We start from the raw sequence: 21,184 nt of genomic DNA on the forward strand, positions 1-21,184 counted from the left end.
TTCAAATCAACGCAGCCTCACGCCGGCGGCGAGCGCGAGGGGCGGAGCCTGCCCGGCGTGAGCGGAGGCGCGCCGTGTGATTGCCAGGGAGAGAGGAAGGCGCTCCAGTTCCGGGTCAGGCCCTTCTCCCGCCTCCCTCGGCCTTAGCCATGGCGAGTAGCAGCGGCGCTGGGGGGGCGGCGGCGGCCGCGGCGGCGAATCTGAATGCGGTGCGGGAGACCATGGACGGTGAGTGTCAGTTGCGCTCCTTTTACCTTGCCTGCCTTCCCAGAGCCAAGGCCCCCAGGCGGAGCTGAGCCTGGGGAGGACTTCAGGTCCCCTTCGTGCCCCAAACGGCATCTTCGAAGATCTTTGGAAGGGACCTGCCAGGGCCGCAGGACTGATGGCCCTATCCCTTGAGAGTTGTCTCCGCCGCTGCGTAGTTTGTCGCGCGCGCCAGACGTTGCGGCCCCCTAGTCAGCCGGTTGCTCACCGCGTCCCTCTCGCGCGAATGCCGCGCCCCTTCTATCCCGCGTCCCAGGTCCGCCCTACCCGCCCGATCTCCTGCGGTGACAGCGCCACGCCCACCCCACCCAGTACACCCGTTCCCTCCTGCGCGCCGCGTCCCACCGGATTCCCGCGCAGGGCGCTTCGGGGGTCCCCAAGGTTGGGATCCCCAAGGTTGGGATCCTGGCGGGGACAGGGGCCAGGTGTTTGGTCACCGCTATGCCTCGTGTTCTTCGCACTTAAGTAGGCGGCCTTTAATATCCTGCGAATGATTAAGTTCCCCCCTTCGTCAGAATTATCCTAGTTTCCTCTTGAAGCGGGTGACGCCAGTGCCCAAGTGCTATGGGTGTCGCCTGTTTTCGGCCCTGGAGCCTACACAAGCTCTGGAGCCTACACAAGCCCTGGAGCCTACACAAGCGTTGCAGAACACGAAATTAGTGTCTTGCCGGTTACCTTCTCTCTACTCTCTAATGCCACTTTATAACCCTGTGGTGAGCTTGGACTAGATACTTAAACATTGAGCCTGTTTGTTTAAAATAAAATCCTGCCTCCAAGAGTTGTGAATATTTAAATAAGACAACCATGTAAAAATGTATCAAAGATGATCAATTATTTTTATATTATTTCCGATGTCATCTCTCGTAGTCTCCTTTGTCTCCTTTTTACTCACATCCACCTGTATTATGAGTGTTTGATCGATGTTAAATGTCATTTGCAGTGGGCCTAGACGTTTTCCAGAGGCTACTTAAGTCAGCTTCCCTCTCTGTTAAAAGATAACCCTATGAAATTCTCACTCCTGTATCTCTTTCTCCTTCACTGTAGGCTTTTTTTTTTTTTTTTTTTTTTTGAGATGGAGTCATGCTGTGGTTGCCCAGGCTGGAGTGCAGTGGCGCAACCTCAGCTCACTGCAATCTCCGCCTCCTGTGTTCAGGCAACTCTTCCCAGCCTCAGCCTCCGGAGTAGCTGGTATTACAGGTGCCCGCTACCACACCCGGCTAATTTTTTTTTATTTTTAGTAGAGACGGAGTTTCACCATGTTGGCCAGGTTGGTCTCGAACTCTTGACTTCAGGTGATCCACCCACCTGGGCTCCCAAAGTGCTAGGATTACAGGTGTGAGCCACCACCCCCGGCCTCATTTTCTTACATAGCCCCTGCAGAAGGGCTGCTGGCTTTTTCTGCACTGGCTGCTCGTTCCTTTTCAAAGAATTACATTTTTAGAGACTTTGCATCTAATTTTTCACTTGTTCAGTATCTACCTTGCTGTTTTTCTGAGAATGTTAATATTCAGCCTATTTTTCTATCCTTTTCGATGTATCAACACTTACTAGTTTTATTTTGTAAGTGAATTTATGCATGTGTATGTGTGTGTGTGTGTCTGTCTGTGTGTATAAAAATTTACTATCTTGTATGTTTCCTTGGAAAAAGGTAGAGTATAAGACCTCACTTCTAGCCTGTTTTCTTATGTTAGCTGTACTTAGGTTCCTTATGTATATGGTCGTAGGATCCTATTTGAATAGAAAACTCACATTTTCTCTCTGGTGGAACCACTGATGTACAATTGAGAACTGATGATTTGTGTTGGCTACATCATCAAGATCTTTTCTGAGAAAACCTGGTGTAAAATGAAGATTATAGAGAGAATAAGAACATGAAAAAGTGAAGTAAAACAAAAAATGAAGGAGAGGGGATGTGGTGTTTCACACTATTTAAATCAACCCATGAGATCAAAAGTGAAATTTTCAAAACTTTGAGTACCATTTCTCCCCTCAATGGCAGGATTTGTGAACCCCCCTTTAAGTCATATGAATTGCAGAACTCTTGGCTACATTTGCGTTTTGATCATGAAATGGAAGGATTTTGTTAAAGACATGGGAGGCAGCAGGCTGACTTTGTATTAATCAGTTATCTGTGTAGCTCACTCTGAAAAGAACTATCCCTGCCTATTTAGAATACGGTCTGCATGAGATCTTTGCTTTCATCCTTATATCCTTAAAATTCTGCATTCTCTTAAAATAGTTGTGCCTTTTCAACAACACCCCCCGCCCAACCCACTGTGTATGGTTGCCTCCTTTGCTTTTCAGTTTTTTGATATGTTAGGTATTCTCTGTTGATTGCTTTATACTTTAATTTTTGTTTTCCTCTCAAATCATCCTATGCATCTGAATTTTAATTTTGATAGTTATTCCTTACGAGAGTCTTTATCATAACACTTACTTTTTTTTTTGAGACTGAGTCTGGCTGGAGTGTAGTGGCGTGATCTTGGCTTACTGCAACCTCTGCCTCCCAGGTTCAAGCTGGGGATAGGACCCAATTCTCCTGCCTCAGTCTCTGGAGTAACTGGGATTATAGGCGGCCGCCACCATGCCTGGCTAATTTTTGTATTTTTAGTAGACACAGGGTTTCACCATGTTGGCCAGGCTGGTCTCGAACTCCTCACCTCAGGTGATCCACCTGCCTCGGCCTTCCAAAGTGCTGGGATTATAGACTTGAGCCACTGTGCCCGGCCTGTAGCACTACTTTAAATATATATATAAAGTAGTACTATACTTTAGTACTTATATATAGTATATATATAGTAGTACTATATATATACAGTACTTTAGTATATATATAGTAGTACTATATACATATACACTACTATATATAGTATATATATCTATACATACATATAGTAGTGTGTGCATATATATATAGTAGTATATATATTTGTAGTAGTAAGCTCAGGCACCTGTATTCCCAGCTGCTTGGGAGGCTGAGGCAGGAGAATCGCTTGAACCTGGGAGGCAAAGGTTGCTGTGAGCCGAGATTGCGCCACTGCACTGCAGACTGGGTGACAGAGCTAGACTCCATCTCAAAAAAAAAAAAAGGAAACACATTATAGAGAAAGGAGTTAAGAGAATCTATGGTATATATATTCCATCTGACTAGCACTGCAAGGCAGTGCCAGCAAAAGAAACAGGTAGTCCATGCTACCACCATCAATCCAGTTGCACATTTGAGAAAGAAATCTGGAAGTCTGTCTTGCTTTCTCACCTCCTCTGCCTCCTGTTCTTCACTAAGCTCTTTCAATTCTTGACTCATTTCAGGTTGGCTAAATATCTCCTGATCATACTACCCACCCGTCTTTTATCAAAATTGTGATATAACTGGACTTTTTAAAGATTCATTTGATACTCAGCCAAAAAGTCCTTAAATTGCAAATTTGATCTATTCATGTTCCTATTTTATATCTTCCAATAGCTTTCCACAGTTCTAAGATCTTCACTAGGACTTATCTCATATTTTATACCCATTCACCCCATTAATTACATTGCCTTCACAATAGCAGTTCAGGTCTGTGAATTTATTAAGTTCCCTCTAGTGTAGGAACCATCACACAAGCTGTTTTCTTTGCTCTCACCCATCACCCTTCCTCCTGCCTCTGTATTAGTCTGGTTGATTTCTTCTCACCTTTGATGTCTAAGTGAAATTGTAACTTCTTCAGACAAGTCTTTGCTAAACACTGTGTCCTTCCAAACTTGGTAAGATGCCCTTGTAATTTGTTTCAGAAGTATTCCACTCTTTTTCTTTATTTTACTTATATCTGGAATCAGTTATTACTTTAATGTCTATCTCTCCTCCTGGACTAATATCTGTGAGGACCGGGACCATATCTACCTTGTTCGTAACTGTATTTGCAGCAGTAGCATAATAGGCACAAAATACATACAGTTACAGGTTGATTATCCCTCATCCAAAAACCTTGGGACATGTTTTGGCTTTCAGATTTTTTTTTTTTAATATTTTCACATACATAATGAGATATCTTGGGGATGGGACCCAAGTCCAAACACAGAATTCATTTATGTTTTATATATGCCTTATACACATAGCCTGAAGGTAATTTTGTTTTATTCCCTCAGGGATGCCGAATGAGCTGTGTATTGAGCACCTGCATTTTGACTTTGATCCATTATATGAGCTGTGGAATTTTCCACTATGGTGTTATGTCAGTACTTAAAAAGTTTTGGATTTTGGAGCATTTCACATTTCAGATTTTGGGATTAGGAGTGTTCAACCTGTACTAATCATATAGTGGGCACTAAAGAAATAGTTTTTGATTACAGGTGATTTGTGAAAATAGGAAGTAAAAATAGGTGTCCATTTGAAAAGAAGGCTTAAAGAAGAAATACCGGAGATGAGATGAACTAAGAAAACAGCATTGAGTTATACGAAGGGAGGAGAAAAGGCAGAGGAGGAAAGCATGAACAAAGGCATGAAGTCAGGAATAAGCATAGCCTTTATAGGTGGGGGGTCTACCATGAAGAGAACAAACTGGACAGAGAAGGGAGAGAATCAACTGAAAAACTGTTAGAAGCATCATAGAATTCATCAAGGTGACTGGTGATTAAAAAGTGTAATATGTAATGTTCCAGTATACTGATGGTAACCACTTAGAATGTACAAGGGCTAAGTAGAATCCATTTATGAAGACAGTCAAAAATAAAGTGAAGATTCAGTATGGTAGATTGAGCACTTGCTGAAACTCTAAGAATATAAAAATAATAGGAAATAGTAAGAAAATGTATCAGGATAGACCTGTTCAAAAGCAAGAAGGGAAGTCTCCGTTGATTAGGAAAAGAGAGGTTTCCCCCAAAAGAAAGGAGCACATGGGAACCACAACAGGGAATTGTCGGGAATAGAACCTGACAAAGCATGCTACCCTGCCTCACGGAAGCTGGAAGTCAGAAATGTGCCATTTGTCACAGCCAGAGATTGAGAAGCACCGTCCATGTGTTTTTTGGATCTGAACCAAAAATACTACAAGGCCTGATCTGGAGGCCTAAGGCTAGGGTACAGCGTCCTATCTTAGAATGTGTCACCAGTCCAGGACAACTAAAATAAATCTATGGAGGATGAGTTTTCAGCCAAGAATGACAAAGCACGTAAGGTAGATGAAAACCATGAGCAACTAACATGGAAAATGAAAAAGAGGGAAAGTGGTAGTAACAGGGAACTCTTTTATTGAGCCCTACCGTATGTCAAGCATCATTCCAAAGGACCGCAAGGCAGTTTCAGCAAAACAAACGGATACCATTCTCAGTGTATCCTTTAATTCTCACACTAATCCTTTAAAATAGGTACTCTTATCCTCACTTTAGAGAATGGTGAAATAAGGCACAGAGAGAGTAACTTGCCTACTAAATACTACAGCTAGAATTTGAACACAGGTAGTCTGGCTCTAGAGATCACACTCCTAACCACTATCTTTTGCTGCTTGCTTATACTTCAAGAAATAGAGATAATAGAGCAATCTCAAATACAGTTTAAGAATATAGCCTTAAATAGATGAAGGCAGGATCAACAGCTGTGAAATTAGTCACTATAAATAAGCATTTAGTTATAAAACAAGTGATTATGGGGAGAAATTGGAAATCTTAAAAGGTATTGAAATAAATTCAGCAGATATTGTGAATAACCAGCTGGATACAGCTGAAGAGCAAAGTATCAGTAAACCGGAATATCAGAACTGAAGAAATTAAAATGGGAAGGGCTGTCATCTTCCAGCCAAGATGGAGTAACAGAGATTAGATTTATGCTTCTGCTTGAAACAACCAAGTAAACTCATAAGCATACAGAACAATGGTTTTCAGGACACTGGACATCAGGCATCAGAGTACAGTGATCCCTTAGAGACAGGAAACAAGCAAAGTGATTTCTTGGGTTGCCCCAGCTCACTGCCTTCAGAGAGTTCCAGGCCTCAGTATAGCAGGGAGAACCCAGGCGGAACCCAGTGGACACACTAAAGTGAATTTAGAAGACTGAAGGAGTTTAGAAGACCCAGGAGACCAAGGCAGGTAGAGTTTGAATAACAGTACCTGAGAGGGGAGAACTGCACAGAAAAAATGCTGGAGATCTGTAGAAGTGTGCCCCTTAAGTATTCAGAGCACTGATTAGCAGATGTGTGAGGAAAGTACTCAGAAAACTGGGAGGGTACCATCTAGAACGACTGGAGTGAACAGTGCACCATGCTTACACAGGGCTGAGGATAGTACCTGTAACTACCAGCCAGAATGGAAATCTTTGTAATTCATGAGACATTGGATAGAGTACTCAGAATTCTTACCTCAGTCGTAAGGGGAATAATTAGTCCTATGCTAAACAGGGCTCTGGTCCTGCCTAACAGATCTAAGAAGTAATACCTGAAAGAATCAAACCATTTCCAGATAACGGTATCTCATTCTAAAGCTCAAGAATATAGAAATACAAAAATATCCTGTACCTAAGTAAAATTCTGAGTACATGGCATCTAGTCAAAGATTACCAGGTATGCAAGGCAGAACAGTGTGACCCATGACGTGAAAAATTCAGTCAATTGTAATAAACATCCCCCCGATCACACAGATGTTAGAATTAGCAGACAAGGGCATCAGAACTATATTCTATATCTCCAAACAGTTTAGCAGACGCATGGAAGACATTTTTTTTTAACACTCATATTGAACTACTTTTTTTGTTTGTTTTTCTTTTGAGACAGAGTTGCTCTTGTTACCCAGGCTGGAGTGCAATGGCGCAATCTCGGCTCACCGCAGCCTTTACTTTCCGGGTTCGAGCAAGTCTCCTGCCTCAGTCTCACAAGTAGCTGGGATTAAAGACATGTACCATCTTGCCCGGCTAATTTTGTATTTTTAGTAGAGACAGGGTTTCTCCATGTTGATCAGGCTGGTCTCAAACTCCCGACCTCAGGTGATCTGCCCACCTTGGCCTCCCAAAGTGTTGGGATTACAGACGTGAGCCACTGCGCCCGATTCAAATTGAACTTCTAGGGATGAAAGTGAATATCTGATATGAAAAAAGTGGGAGGGACCTATCTCATGAACATGATAAATACTGTAAGAATTTTCAGAAAGACTTAGACTTAAATTAATGGGTGACTAAATATTGATAACTTGTCCATTCTCCCAAAATAATATGTAGTTTTTATACAGTTAATCAGAATCCAATTTGAATTTGTTTTTAGAATTGATGAAAAATTTTAAGTTCATCCAAAGAATAAAAGGGCTTATATAAATGAAAGATAATGGAATGTTTACCCTACTACATGCAATATAAAGTTAGTAATTAAATGGTTGCCTTTACAAAAGATAGACATGTAACAAATTTGTAGGTATATGGGAATTTACTATGGATAAAGGTGGCATCTCAATTGGGTAGGGAAAACTTAGGTCATTCAATAAATTTTACTGGGGCAACTGGCTCATTTCTGGGAGGAAAAGTTAGATCCTATTTTCCACCCAAACTCCAGGGAGATAAATACTTATGGGGGGTATTGGGAAATAAACTTTCAAGTGCTGGAAGAGAATACTGGTGGATATAATCTTTGCGTGAGGAATAACTTTCTAAGCATAATGCCAAGGGGAAATGATATAGGAAACAGTAAATAATATGTTGACAGTTGACTTAAAATATTCTAAATACTCTCCGGGAAGCAATCATAAAACAAAATTCAGTGGAACCAGTGTACTTACAACCTGTAATGGAAGGGATTCAGAAAATCACTTTGGAAACCAACTTTCTCTGTTTGTGCTTCTCATGTTAAAGAGTTCTGGCCGGGTGCGGTGGCTCAAGCCTGTAATCCCAGCACTTTGGGAGGCCGAGTCGGGTGGATCACGAGGTCAGGAGATCGAGACCATCCTGACTAACACGGTGAAACCCCGTCTGTACTAAAAAATACAAAAGCTAGCCAGGCGAGGTGGCGGGCCCCTGTAGTCCCAGCTACTCGGGAGGCTGAGGCAGGAGAATGGCGTAAACCCGGGAGGCGGGGCTTGCAGTGAACTGAGATCGGGCCACTGCACTCCAGCCTCGGTGACAGAGCGAGACTCCATCTCAAAAAAAAAAAAAAAAAAAAAAAGACAAAGAGTTCTATCAACTACAATAAAATGTAGTACTATACAAATGAAGTTTAAAAAAATATAAAGTTTCATTTTTATTATTAGATTCAACAGACATGATTTACGCTGTCAAATTGTCATAAAAGTTTCTAAACACTTTTAAAGCCTTAAATATGTACATTACTTTTTTTTGACTATTGCACGTCAGTTCAGCAAATATGTATATTACTGACTGAAGAGTTGTACTTCTAGAAATGTATCCTAATGAAATAAAATTTAGTATGTACAGATTCTTATCAATATTTGAATGGGGGAAACATGAGAGCAGCCTAACTTTTAAAGTAACAGAGCAGTTAAATGTAGCGTTTCCATAAAATGGCACAATATGCAACTAACTAGTTAAACTACATTTTAAAAGAATACTAAAAAATAAGCAAGCGTTCAGAATTATCCTAAGTATGGTAGATATGTGTTAGATATTAAATGAGTGCCAGAATATATACCAAGATGTAAAAGGCAGTTATGTGAAGGGAAGTCTAAGTTTATATTTAAAAGTTTCTAAAACTAAGTAAAGGCAAGAAAGTATTACATGCAGATTTCCAAAATCTGGGATGCTATGCTAATTCCTTGGTATTGTGCAGTGATATGTAAATTAATGAAAGTACTATATGCATATTTTTAAATGATGTAAGCCTTTTTTAAAAAGTTTCTTTTTGTTTTTTCAGTTCTGCTTGAGATTTCAAGAATTTTGAATACTGGCTTAGATATGGAAACTCTGTCTATTTGTGTACGGCTTTGTGAACAAGGAATTAACCCAGAAGCTTTATCGTCGGTTATTAAGGAGCTTCGCAAGGCTACTGAAGCACTAAAGGTTGGAGATTCCTATTAGTTCATTCTAAATAAAGATGTTTTTATTTAGAAAAATGATTAATGATGAAGTTATGGGAAACATCCTGGCTAAACAAGGTTAAACTAACATCCAACACCACCAGGAGACCAGGAGCTTAATAGCGTATGTTCATATCATAAAAATTACTACTACCAGTCTGAGCACGGTGGCGCACGCCTGTAATCCCAGCACTTTGGGAGGCTGAGGCTGGCAGATCACAAGGTCAGGAGATCGAGAACATCCTGGCTAACATGGTGAAACCCCGTCTCAACTAAAAATACAAAAAAGTTAGGCAGGCATAGTGATGGGCGCTTGTAGTCCCAGCTCTCAGGAGGCTGAGGCAGGAGAATGGCATGAACCTGGGAGGCGGAGCTTGCAGTGACCCGGGATGGCGCCACTGCACTCCAGCCTGGGTGACAGAGCGAGACTCCATCTCAAAAAAGAAATTACTACTACCATGGACCATGTTACATTTTCCTAGAAGTCTCTGTTTTTAGAATTGTGCTATTTGTTGAGTAAAATTGTGCCTGCTCCAGAAGAGGTATATTCAAGTCCTAACCCCTGGTCCCAATACATATGACCTTAGTTAGAAATAATGCCTTTGCAGATATAATCAAATTAAGATGAGGTCATCCTAGATTAGTGTAGATCCCAACCCAATGATTGGTAGCCTTATAAGACAAGAGAAATTTGGACACAAATAGCCAAGGAAAGTTAAGGATTTTCTGTGGCCACAAGAAGCTAGAAAGAGGCAAGGAAGGATACTCCCCTAAAACTGTCAGAGAGCATGACCCAGCTAATACCTTGATTAATTATGTATAATATGTATGCATTTCTGGCCTTCAAACTGTAAATAGATTTTTGTTGTTTTAACCCACCTAATGTGGTTACTTTGTTATGGCAGTCCCAGAAATCTGATACAGATTTTGGTACTGGGAAGTGGGGTGTTGCTGTAACAAATACTTAAAAGTGAGGATGTGGCTTTGGAATTAGGTATTGGATAGAGACTGGACAGTTTTAAGGTGCTTGATAGAAAAAGACTAGATTTCCTTGAAGAGGAACTGTTTGTAGAACTGGGAATGTTCAGGCAATTCTGGTGAGGGCTCAGAAAGAAGAGAAGAGAGCTATAGAGAAAGCTTCAGGGCTTTTTTGAGACTAACATTAGGATCAGAATGTTGCTAGAAATATAAATGTTAAAAGCACTTTTAGTGAAGACCCAGATGGAAATGGGGAACATTTATTGGACACTAAAAGAAAGGTGATCTTTGTTAGAAAGTGACAGAATGGGCCAGGCACAGTGGCTTACGCCTGTAATCCCAGCACTATGGGAGGCCAGGGTGGGTGGATCACCTGATGTCAGGAGTTCAAAACCAGCCTGACCAACATAATGAAACTCTGTCTCTACTAAAAATACAAAATTAGCCAGTTGTGGTGGCACATGCCTGTAATCCCAGCTACTTGGGTGGCCGAAGCAGGAGAATCACTTGAACCCAGGAGGCAGAGTTTGCAGTGAGCCAAGATTGCAACATTGCACTCCAACCTGGGCAACAAGAGCGAAACTCCATCTCAAAAAAAAAAAAAAAAAAAAGAAAGTGACAAAATGTGGCTGGAAGGAAAATAGAATATGTAAAAATGAACTTGGATATTTCTTTGAGGAAATTTCCAAGCAAATTGTGGAAGGTGTAGCCTGATTTCTTTTTGTTGCTTAATAATGTGACACAAATGAGCAATTGAGTAAGGACCTGCTAAGAGAAAAGGAACTAGCATTTGAGAGTTTAGAAAATTCTCAGCCTCTCTGAATAACATGTTCTGGAGACAGGGCTAAGAGTGTGGCTAGACTTTTGTGAAGAGATTAGGTATGTGATAGAGCCAGTCAGCCATCTCAGCACAAACACTACCAGCTTGGACAGGATGAAGTGAAAGAAGGCTGTCAGATTACTGGGATTCCTCAGACAGGAAAGTGGCTGATAGAGCTGCTCAGCTGTGAGCCCATGTGTTATCCTTCAAGAAAAGGAAAAAGTGACTCCAAGAGTGCCTCAGGGACCAGAGGGCTGCTGCTGCCACCAGGCTCCCAGAGGGCCACCTTTTTTCAAATTCAAATTAACCACCTTTTAATTGCTCAGACTGGCAACTAAAAACATATCCTATTCTCTCTTGCACAGACTTTCTGATTTAAAAGCTTGTGATTTTATTTCCCTTTTTATTTAGCACTAACTCACTTTGAATACTGAAACTTTAAGTTAGTTCATCTTAAAACTTGTCCAAAATGTGGGCTCACAGAAAAGACAGTCAATGGAGGGGAAAACAAACAAACAAAACCTTCTGATACCTGATACAAAGTGAATTCTCTTTTTTCTTACCTTTAAGAAAACAACTATTTAAAACATGCAATTTACATATCTTTCTGATTATTTTCCAATGAGTTCTTTAGGTTTGTTTTTGTGCTTTTTAAAATCTCTTGATTATTGAATCTAACTAAAAAGGGTAAACCACATTTATAGAGCTAAAATGTATCATATAGAGAATATCTATGCAACCATCACTGCCAGCACCAGATAATCCCCCTTCTGCCCCCTCCCCAATCACTAACCTTTCCCTCTTGCACTCCCCTCTAGTAACTACTATCCTCACTTTTATGGTAGACTCTGTATTAGTCCATTCTTGAATTGATATAAAGAAATACCTGCTGGGCTTGGTAGCTCAAGCCAGTACAGGCTTGACACCCATTACTTTGGGAGGCTGAGTTGGGCAGAGCACTTGAGGTCAAGAGTTCAAGACCAGCCTGGCCAGCATAGTGAAACCCATCTCTACTAAAAATATAAAAATTAGCCAGGCATTATGGCAGGCACCTGTAATCCCAGCTGCTCAGAAGGCTGAGGCAAGAGAATCACTTGAACCCAAGAGGTGGAGGTGGCAGTGAGCCGAGATTCGCGCCACTGCACTCCATCCTGGGCGACCTAGGAAGACTTTGTCTTAAAATAAATAAATAAATAAACAAACCTGAGACCAGATAATTTGTAAAGAAAAGAAGTATAATTGGCTCATGGTTTTACAGGCTGCATAGAAAGCATAGTGGCATCTGCTTCTGGGGAGGCCTCAGGAAGGTTACAATCATTGTGGAAGGCAAAGGGGGAGAAGGCACGTCATGTTGCAAAAGCAGGAGCGAGAGAGTGAGGTGCCACATAGCTTTATGTAATCAGAACTCTTAAGAATTCACTCACTATAGTGAGTACAGCACCAAGCGAATGGTGCTAAACCATTCATGAGGGATCTGCCCCCATGAATCAGTCAACTCCCACCATGCCCCACCTCCAACATTGGGGATTACATTTCAAAGTGAAATTTGGGTGGGGACGCACATCCAAACTATCATTCCCTCGCTGGCCCTTCCCAGATCTCATGTGTTCTTCTCACATTGCAACATACAATCATGCCTTCCCAACAGTCCCCCAAAGTCTTAACTCATTCCAACAATAACTCAAAAGTCCAAAGTTCTGAGACAAGGCAAGTCCCTTCCACCTATGAGCCTATAAAATCTAAAACAAGTTATTTACTTCCAAGATACAATGGGATTATAGACATTGGGTAAACATTTCCATCCCCAAAGCGGCGGAAATTAGCCAAATGAAAGAGGCTACAGGCCCCAAACAAGTTCCAAACCCAGCAGGGCAGTCATTAAATCTTAAAGCTCCAAAACAATCTCCTTTGACTCTGTGTCTCACATGCAGGACACACTGGTGGGAGGGGTGTGCTCCCAAGGCCTTAAGAAGCTCTGCCCCTGTAGCTTTACAGGGTTAAGCCCCCGCAACTGCTCTTATGGGCTGGCATTGTTGAGTGCCTACAGCTTTTCATGGCTCAGGGTACAAGCTGTCAGTGGATCTACCATTCTGGGGTTGGAGGATGGTGGCCCTCTTCTCACAGCTCCATTAGGCAATGCCCCAGTGAGGACTTCGTGTGGGGGCTCCAACTCCATATTTCCCCTCTGCACTACCCTAGTAGAGGTTCTCCATGAGGGCTCCACCCCTGAAGCAGACTTATGCTTAGATACCCAGGCTTTTCCATACATCCTCTGAAATCTAGGTGGAGGCTGCCAAGCCTCAGCCCTTGTACTCTGTGCACCCACAGGCTTGACACCACATGGAAGTCACCAGGGCTTATGGCTTGGATCCTCTGAAGCAGAGTCCTGAGCTATACCTGGGCCACTTTGAGTCATGGCTGGAGCTGGAGTGTCTGGGATGCAAGGAACAATGTCCCAAGGCTGTGGAGGGCTGCAGGGCCCTGAGCCTGGTCCATAAAACCATTCTATCCTAGGTCTCAGGGCCTGTAATGGCAAGGGCTGCCTCTTAGGTCTCAGAAATGTTGTCTAGGCCTTTTACCCATTATCTTGGCTGTCAGCACTTGTCTCCTATTTAGATTTGGAAATTTCTCTAGCAAGTGGTTACTTTGCAACCCCCTTGAGTTCTCCTGAAAATGGGCTTTTCTTTTCTACCACATGGACAGGTTGCACATTTTCTAAACTTTTATGCTCCGCTTCCCCTTTAAGTATAAGTTCCAGCCTTAGGTTATTTCTTTGCTCATGCAGCTGAGCATATGCTGTCAGAAGCAGCCATGTGACATATTGAACACTTTGCTGCTTAGAAATTTCTTCCACCAGATACTCTAAATCACTCTCAAGTCCAGACTTCCACAGAACCCTAAGACATGGACACAATGCAGCCAAGTTCTTTGCTAAAGCATAACATGCATGACCTTTGCTCTAGGTCCTGATACTAGGCCTCGGAGCCTGTCATGAGAAGGGCTGCCTCTTAGATCTCTGAAATGCTGTCTAGGCCTTTTACCCATTATCTTGGCTATCAGCACTTGTCCCCTATTTAGATACAGAAGTTTCTTTTTTAACTCAAACCTATGGCTTTCATATGGCAGAAAGAAAAATAACTGAATAACAAGAATAGCTGATATTTATATGAATACTTTTCTCATGCTAGACCGTATGTTCTACAGGCTTTACTGGCATTATCTCTATCATTACAACAGTGATAACTACTACAGTTTGAGCATTCGTAATCTGAAAATCCAACATGCTCCAAAATCTGACATACTTTGAGTACCAACATGACACTCAAAGGAAATCCTTATTGGAGCATTTCAGATTTTCTAATTAGGGATGCTCAGTCAACAAGTACAGTCAGTCCTCTTATATTTGTGGGTTCTGTATCCATGGATTCAACCAGCTGTGGATCAAAAGTATTTGGGGAACAAGGGGAAAGATGGTTGTGTCTGTACTAAAAATGTACAGACTTTTTTTCTTGTCATGACTCCCTAAACAATACAGGATAACAACTATTTACATAGCGTTTGCATTGTATTAGGTATCACAACGAATCCAGAGATGATGTAAAGTATATGGGAGTATACGTGTGGGTTATATGCAAATACTATGCCCTTTTATATAAAGCATTTGAGCATCTGCGGACTTTAGTATCTATGTGGTGGGTGACATGGGGAGTCCTGAAACTAATAATTCACCATGGATACCAAGGGACAACTTTAATGCAAATTTTCCAAAATTTCAGGACATCTGAAATCAGAAACAGTTCTGGTCCCAAGCATTTCCAACAAGGGATACTCATCCTATGCTACTGTTAGTAGTTTACTGCTAAGGAAACTGCAGCTTATGGTGACTAATTTACTTACCTCAAGAGCTTTACAGTTAGTGATTGACTTGAGATTTGAACTTGGGCTCTCTGACTTCAGAGCTGTTTACTTAACTACTAAGTTTTCTCCTCCAGTAAAATCTCAAGAATACCTGAGCCAGCAGTTTAGGAAAAGATGAAGTTGTTGTTAGAAACAAAACAGTCATTGGGCTTTAGCATGGGCACATTCCCTGACTTAATATTATCGAATAACTCTTTTAATAAAAATAAAAAAGAGTATTATAGTATTTTATCAGTGTATTTCCAAAATTTTTGAGGGAAGGAATTATTTAGTACACATCTGCCACAACTGTAAGAGTTTTTGTTTTACTGTGCTTGAGTTTGAAAGGGAATTAATATAATAGGAAGATACTTTTGTACTACAGTTTGAGTGCGTGTAAGAGAAACAGAGTCAAATAAACCTATCTGAGGCAGGTGACTGACAAGTGCTTTGGCATAGCATTTTCTTAGGCAAAATATAAGCTGAGATATTAGGATAGGCAGTTCAGAAATGCCAATTTAACGCAGCTTTTTCAGCTTTTAGCATACTGGTTATTCTGCATCCAGTAGGCCATAATGAGATGTGGGAGGTAAAAATCAGTAATTAAGATACACAGAATCAGAAAGTGTTGACTATTTGAATGGAAAATCTGTCTCTTATATACACGAAGCCTCTTAAAATGCATTTCTCCTATGATCTAGAAACAGTATAGCAACATCTCAATAAAACCAGGGTGTTTCAGCTAGGCGTGCTGGCTCACACCTGTAATACCAGCACTTTGGGAGGCCAAAGCAGAAGGATCACTTGAAGCCAGGAGTTTAAGACTGCCTTGGGCAACATGGCGAGACTCCGTCTCTACAAAACATTTATTTTAATTAGCTGGATATGGTGGTACAGACCTGGAGTTCTGGTTATTCAGGATGGCCTGAGCTCAGGCATTTGAGGCTGCAGTAAGCTTTGATTGTGCCACTGCATTCTAGCCTGGGCAACAGAGTGAAAAATAACAACAGCAACAACTAGGGAGTTTCTAGCAAACAAGTGTTTATTAGAACTTTTTTTTTTTTTGAAGTAATTTACATAATCTGTATAATTTTTATGAAAGTAATGCATCCTTATAATTTTAAGATATTTAATTCAGAAAATACAAAAAATAAAAAGAAATCACTCAAGATTACCAAAGAGATAACCTGCAATAATGTTTGGTGAACATCATTCCAGATAGTATCATGCTATTTTTTTTTTTTTTTTTTGAGACGGAGTCTCACTCTGTCGCCCAGGCTGGAGTGCAGTGGCCGGATCTCAGCTCACTGCAAGCTCCGCCTCCCGGGTTCACGCCATTCTCCTGCCTCAGCCTCCCGAGTAGCTGGAACTACAGGCGCCCGCCGCCTCGCCCGGCTAGTTTTTTGTATTTTTAGTAGAGACGGGGTTTCACCGTGTTAGCCAGGATGGTCTCGATCTCCTGACCTCGTGATCCGCCCGTCTCGGCCTCCCAAAGTGCTGGGATTACAGGCTTGAGCCACCGCGCCCGGCCCATCATGCTATTTTAAAAGTAAAAGTGTTATACGTGATTTCAGTGAATTGAAAAAGAATAACTCATCAGTTTGCTTCTCCCTGGATTAAAGTCTGTTCTCTCTTATTGCCATTTGGGACAGACTTGGGGAGCTGGTGGATTTAGAGCTACGCTGAGCCACATCTGCCTTTCCTTGACCACCCTTTTATTGGCTTTACACCCATAAGGTTCTTCTCCTTGCCTTGTGTGATTGCTGCTCATGAACTTCTCTCTCTCTCTCTTTTTTTTTTTTTTTTTTTTTGTTAATATCTTTTGGTTTTAAAATTAAGGTAAAGAGAAATTGTTCCTGCTGTGTTCTATTTTTATCTAGAATTCCTGGTATTTAGAATTTCACTGTATGGTATTTATTGTCTCTTTTTTGGAATATGTAGAATAACAAATCAAGGGTATCTTGAAATGTTGCAAAAAACTGTTAGTCTCAGACATTGCTTTTTTCTTTTCCTCTTTGGTTGACTGTGTAGAAAATAGTAACTTTTTTGTTAATTTTTTTGCTTTTTACTTTCACAGATTTGTATATTGATGTGGTCTAAGTCATTTATAGTAAAAGTAGCTAGCTATGTATCTCCCTAATTACATAAGTTACTCAACAGCAGTAATGAGCATCTCCTTATGCGCATCTCCCGCAGCATAAATAGGACTGTTAATTAAGTGCATTTCATTAGTGATTCTTTATTGACATTGAATTTTTATATTATCTCCGTAGTGCTAGGATTTATGTGTAAGCATCATCTACATATTTTAATTTGAGCAGTTCTGAGCACAACCTACTTTCCTGTATCTTCTATTTTAGTACCCCATTGTCTTAAGTTATACCATTATGGTGGAGTCCTGTGGACTAACCCTTGCCCTTTCTCTTATAGATGTCCTGGACTGTTAGTAAAATACTAATACTTTAGTGTAAATCTGTGATGTGTCTCTGTGTAAGTAGGTCTTATAAAAAGGAGTTGGAAAGGTAAATGAATTAAAAGACTAATACGTATTTCTAAACTTAAACTTATTTAAAATTATATCTTTTTGTATTGACACTAAGAAATTTTTTAGGTAGGATAATAAATAGTATGGTGATTTGTTTAAGTCTCTAGAAATAACGTATCAAAGCATTTATTGATGATATGGTATCTTGGAATTTCTTCAGAATCACCTAGGAAAGAATAGTAGTTAGGGTGTAGATGAGACAGGATTAGATAAGATGTTCATTATTCATCTTTTGCTCTTGTTCTCTCCGCCTTGTAGCATGAAAGGTCTTTTTCATTCTTAATCCCTTTTACTAAAATGAAACATACAGAAACAGACAAACTAATGAAGTCTGTGGGAACAGGTCTGCCATAGGTTAATGTTTCAAGTAGCATTATGTTTTATATGCTTTTAACCATTATTTTATTCCACTGTTAGCCTGTGGACTGTTAGCTGTACATTCAAAAGGTAGTCCTGATGTATAGCAAAACATGAAAAGCACTGCATTACCATGATAAAAGTGGTTCTGTTATATGGGGAATAGTTGTTTGTTAATGACAGTGCAGTATTGACAAATTTATCTTCATGATGCCTCTTTTTGCATGGTTTTATTGTAATGAATCTTACTTTCTTGTTCTAGGCTGCTGAAAATATGACAAGCTGACTTTCTGGAGAAATTCTGATGAGATATGTCAAGCTGTGCGAGAGGATTTGAAGATGGCATTGTAGTTGAGAATGTACAATGAAATTACTGCATGCAGCAGTGTAGAAAAATTTTCCTTTTTAAAAGAATTATAAAACCGTAGCTTTATAAATCAGTGGAAAGTGACTTACAGAGAGAACTATCAGATGTGTTTACATCACATCTTATTCACTTTTTTTTAATGGCTCTAATGCTTTGGCATTGCTATGTTCATATTTATATATTCCTTATTTATAGCTCTGATGGCTTTAATTTTCTAAGCAGTCTGTCTATCAGATGTGCACATCTGCTGTGCCTGGTTGAAGTATAGTAGAACCCATCAGTAGTAATGTGTAGTAGTTATGACTTGTTGACATTTCCATTATAAACTTTAATTTTGAATTGTTTATGCATTGTAACTGTGGATTTATATTGTATTGGGCTGAAAGCTGACAGGATTTCAGCCACCATTCGTGAATTTTGATTTAGATTCATTATTATATCAGAATCTTGTTTTTTAAAATAAGAGCATGGAAAACATTTCTTGTAATCTGCTCCTTAACAAAGAATTTTTAGTTTTTTAAACAGTTTGTTGGGCAGCTAATAATGTGAACCAGGTCATTTTTGTATTGAGTAAAAAATTAAACTTTGAGAAACTTGGATTTTAAAAGTAATGACAATGCTTAGGTTAGTATTATTTGTAATTTGAGTCATTTACATCTAATGAGAATGTTAGTTGAGAATGTTTTCTTAAAGTTTTATACCCTATAGAGGACTAAAAAAATAACTTGTAAAATGAAACATAGCAAACATGCAAAATTCCTAGTTACTTTTATTACATAAAAGTAATTTTAGTGCTTACCTAATAAATCTTGAATGGTTATTTAATAAATTATTAGATGGGTGATGTGTTTCAAAAGATATTTGCTATTTTTTGAAGAAATAAGGATTTGCAGTCATTAAACAAAACTAAACAATCAAATGTTCTGTATTAGGAATCTTAAGTATGGGTTTTTGTTTGTCATTATTTTTGCCCTTAAAATTTTAACTCATCAAGTGAAGATTCAAAAACAAATTTTATAAAATGTAGAATAGTATTGATTCTGTTCCTGTAACAGAATCTCAGTGGAGTTTTTTTTTTGCAAAACTAATATGGATTTAATCTGATGTTATTATTTCTTAAATTTTAGATTTTGTTGGGTACCATTTATATGATTGTACAAGCATTCACTCTTTAGTAGCATTTTTTGTTTTTCAGACAAGCTGAAGAGGTTTTATTAAGATTTAGTAATACTTAAATAGCAACCTTCTCTGCTATTTTTTTTTTTTAATCTAGAATTTTGACCATTTTGACTCTTTAAATGTCTGGCATCTTTACCAAGTAAACTTGGAAGGTCTGTTACTGGTGAAACAGGTTGAGGAGACAGTAGGAATTTGTAAAAAGTCATTTGATAATAAACACTACAAATACTATGTGTTATTTATAAAATCATAAATAATACTTTTGTCAAACTCCAAAATTTGTATATACTTCCAGACCATAAGAGTTGATAGTATTATTTATGACTTTGTAGATTAAGTTATTTATGAATGAAACAAAGCAGGAAAATACATTGTGAAGGGATCGTGTTTACAGAGGACTTCTTTAATGTGTCACATTTTAAAAATGTAAACATATTTTTAATGCACACTTAAGTAATATTTAAGAAACTAAACAAAATAATGATACAATTGCAGTGTTGTGCTTGTTGTCAGTGACAAAAATAAAACCATTTTGGTGGTATTGGCCTGTACTTTTGTTTTAATATATGCTTTTGTTAATTCAACTTGTGATTCTATAGGACAAAAGATACAGAACATAAAATTTACCATTTTAACCTTTTTTTTTTTTTTTTTTTGAGGTGGAGTCTCACTCTGTCGCCCAGGCTGGAGTGCAGTGGCATGATCTTGGCTCACCGCAGCCTCTGCCTCCTGGGTTCAAACTGTTCTCCTGCCTCAGCCTCCCAAGTAGCTGGGATTACAGGCACCTGCCACCACACCTGGCTAATTTTTTGTGTTTTTAGTAGAGGCGGAGTTTCACCATGTTGGCCAGGCTGGTCTCAAACTCCTGACCTCAGGTGATCTGCCCACTTCAACTTCCCAAAGTGCTGGGATTATAGGCATGAGCTACAATGCCCAGCCCTTTTTAACCGTTTTTAAGTTTCATAGTTCAGTGACATCCAGAATATTCATACTGTATTGTAACTGTCACTATTGTCCATCTCTAGAACGTTCTTATTATCCTAAACTGAAACTCTGTACCTATTTAGCAATAACTCCCCATTGCTTCCTCCTCCCAGCCCCTGATAAACAGTTTCCTACTTTTTTGTCAATGAATTTGACTATTCTAGATACCTCATCTAAGTGGAATCATATTTGTCCTTTTGTGTTTGTCTTATTTTATACAGCATGTCTTCAAGATCTGTCCATGTTATAACATGTATCCAGATTTCCTCTTTAAGGATGGTATTCTTTTATATATATGGTGGACATTTGGGTTGTTTCTACCTTTTGTCTATTCTGAAAAGGCTATTCACAATAGCCACAATGTTATGGACATTCGTATACAAATAACTGTTCAGGTCCTTGTCAGTTCTTCGGAGTGTACACACAGAAGTGGAATTGCCAGCTTTTAAACTGTTTTTTTAAAGTTTGACTTTAATTCCTTAGGCATTAGAGAAAGAAGGAGACATGGTCAAGCTTGTTTTGGGAGTTGTTTCGCTAGTGACATGTAGGCTTGATTTGAGCAGGGAGAGGTTAGAAGCAGAGACTAGTTAGAACACTATGACAGTAACCCAGGCCTCAATGCTCACATCTGAGTAGGTTCAAGAGACACTACAAAAAATAAAAAACATGGGACTTAATGGCAGGTTATGGGGAAAATAGAGAAGAAAATAAGGTGACTGAGTTTCTAAACCTGGGTAACAAAGATAGCAGCAAACAGAAATCAAGAAGGGAATATAATTTTCCTGGAAAAAATGATTTTTATTTAAAGAAT

General features: G+C 39.7%; 1 protein-coding gene across 1 annotated transcript; it reads left to right on the forward strand.

The window, feature by feature from the left end:
* Positions 1-19: 19 nt before the first annotated feature.
* LOC105481760 (mitotic spindle organizing protein 1) lies at positions 20-20,545 on the forward strand. Its single transcript, XM_011741494.2, has 3 exons — positions 20-228; positions 9,084-9,229; positions 18,106-20,545. Exons 1-3 carry the CDS (start codon positions 150-152, stop codon positions 18,127-18,129), a joined length of 249 nt encoding a protein of 82 aa, XP_011739796.1. The 5' UTR covers positions 20-149; the 3' UTR covers positions 18,130-20,545.
* Positions 20,546-21,184: the final 639 nt, after the last annotated feature.

Source organism: Macaca nemestrina, chromosome 16 (assembly GCF_043159975.1).
Source record: "Macaca nemestrina isolate mMacNem1 chromosome 16, mMacNem.hap1, whole genome shotgun sequence".
Taxonomy (NCBI): domain Eukaryota; kingdom Metazoa; phylum Chordata; class Mammalia; order Primates; family Cercopithecidae; genus Macaca; species Macaca nemestrina.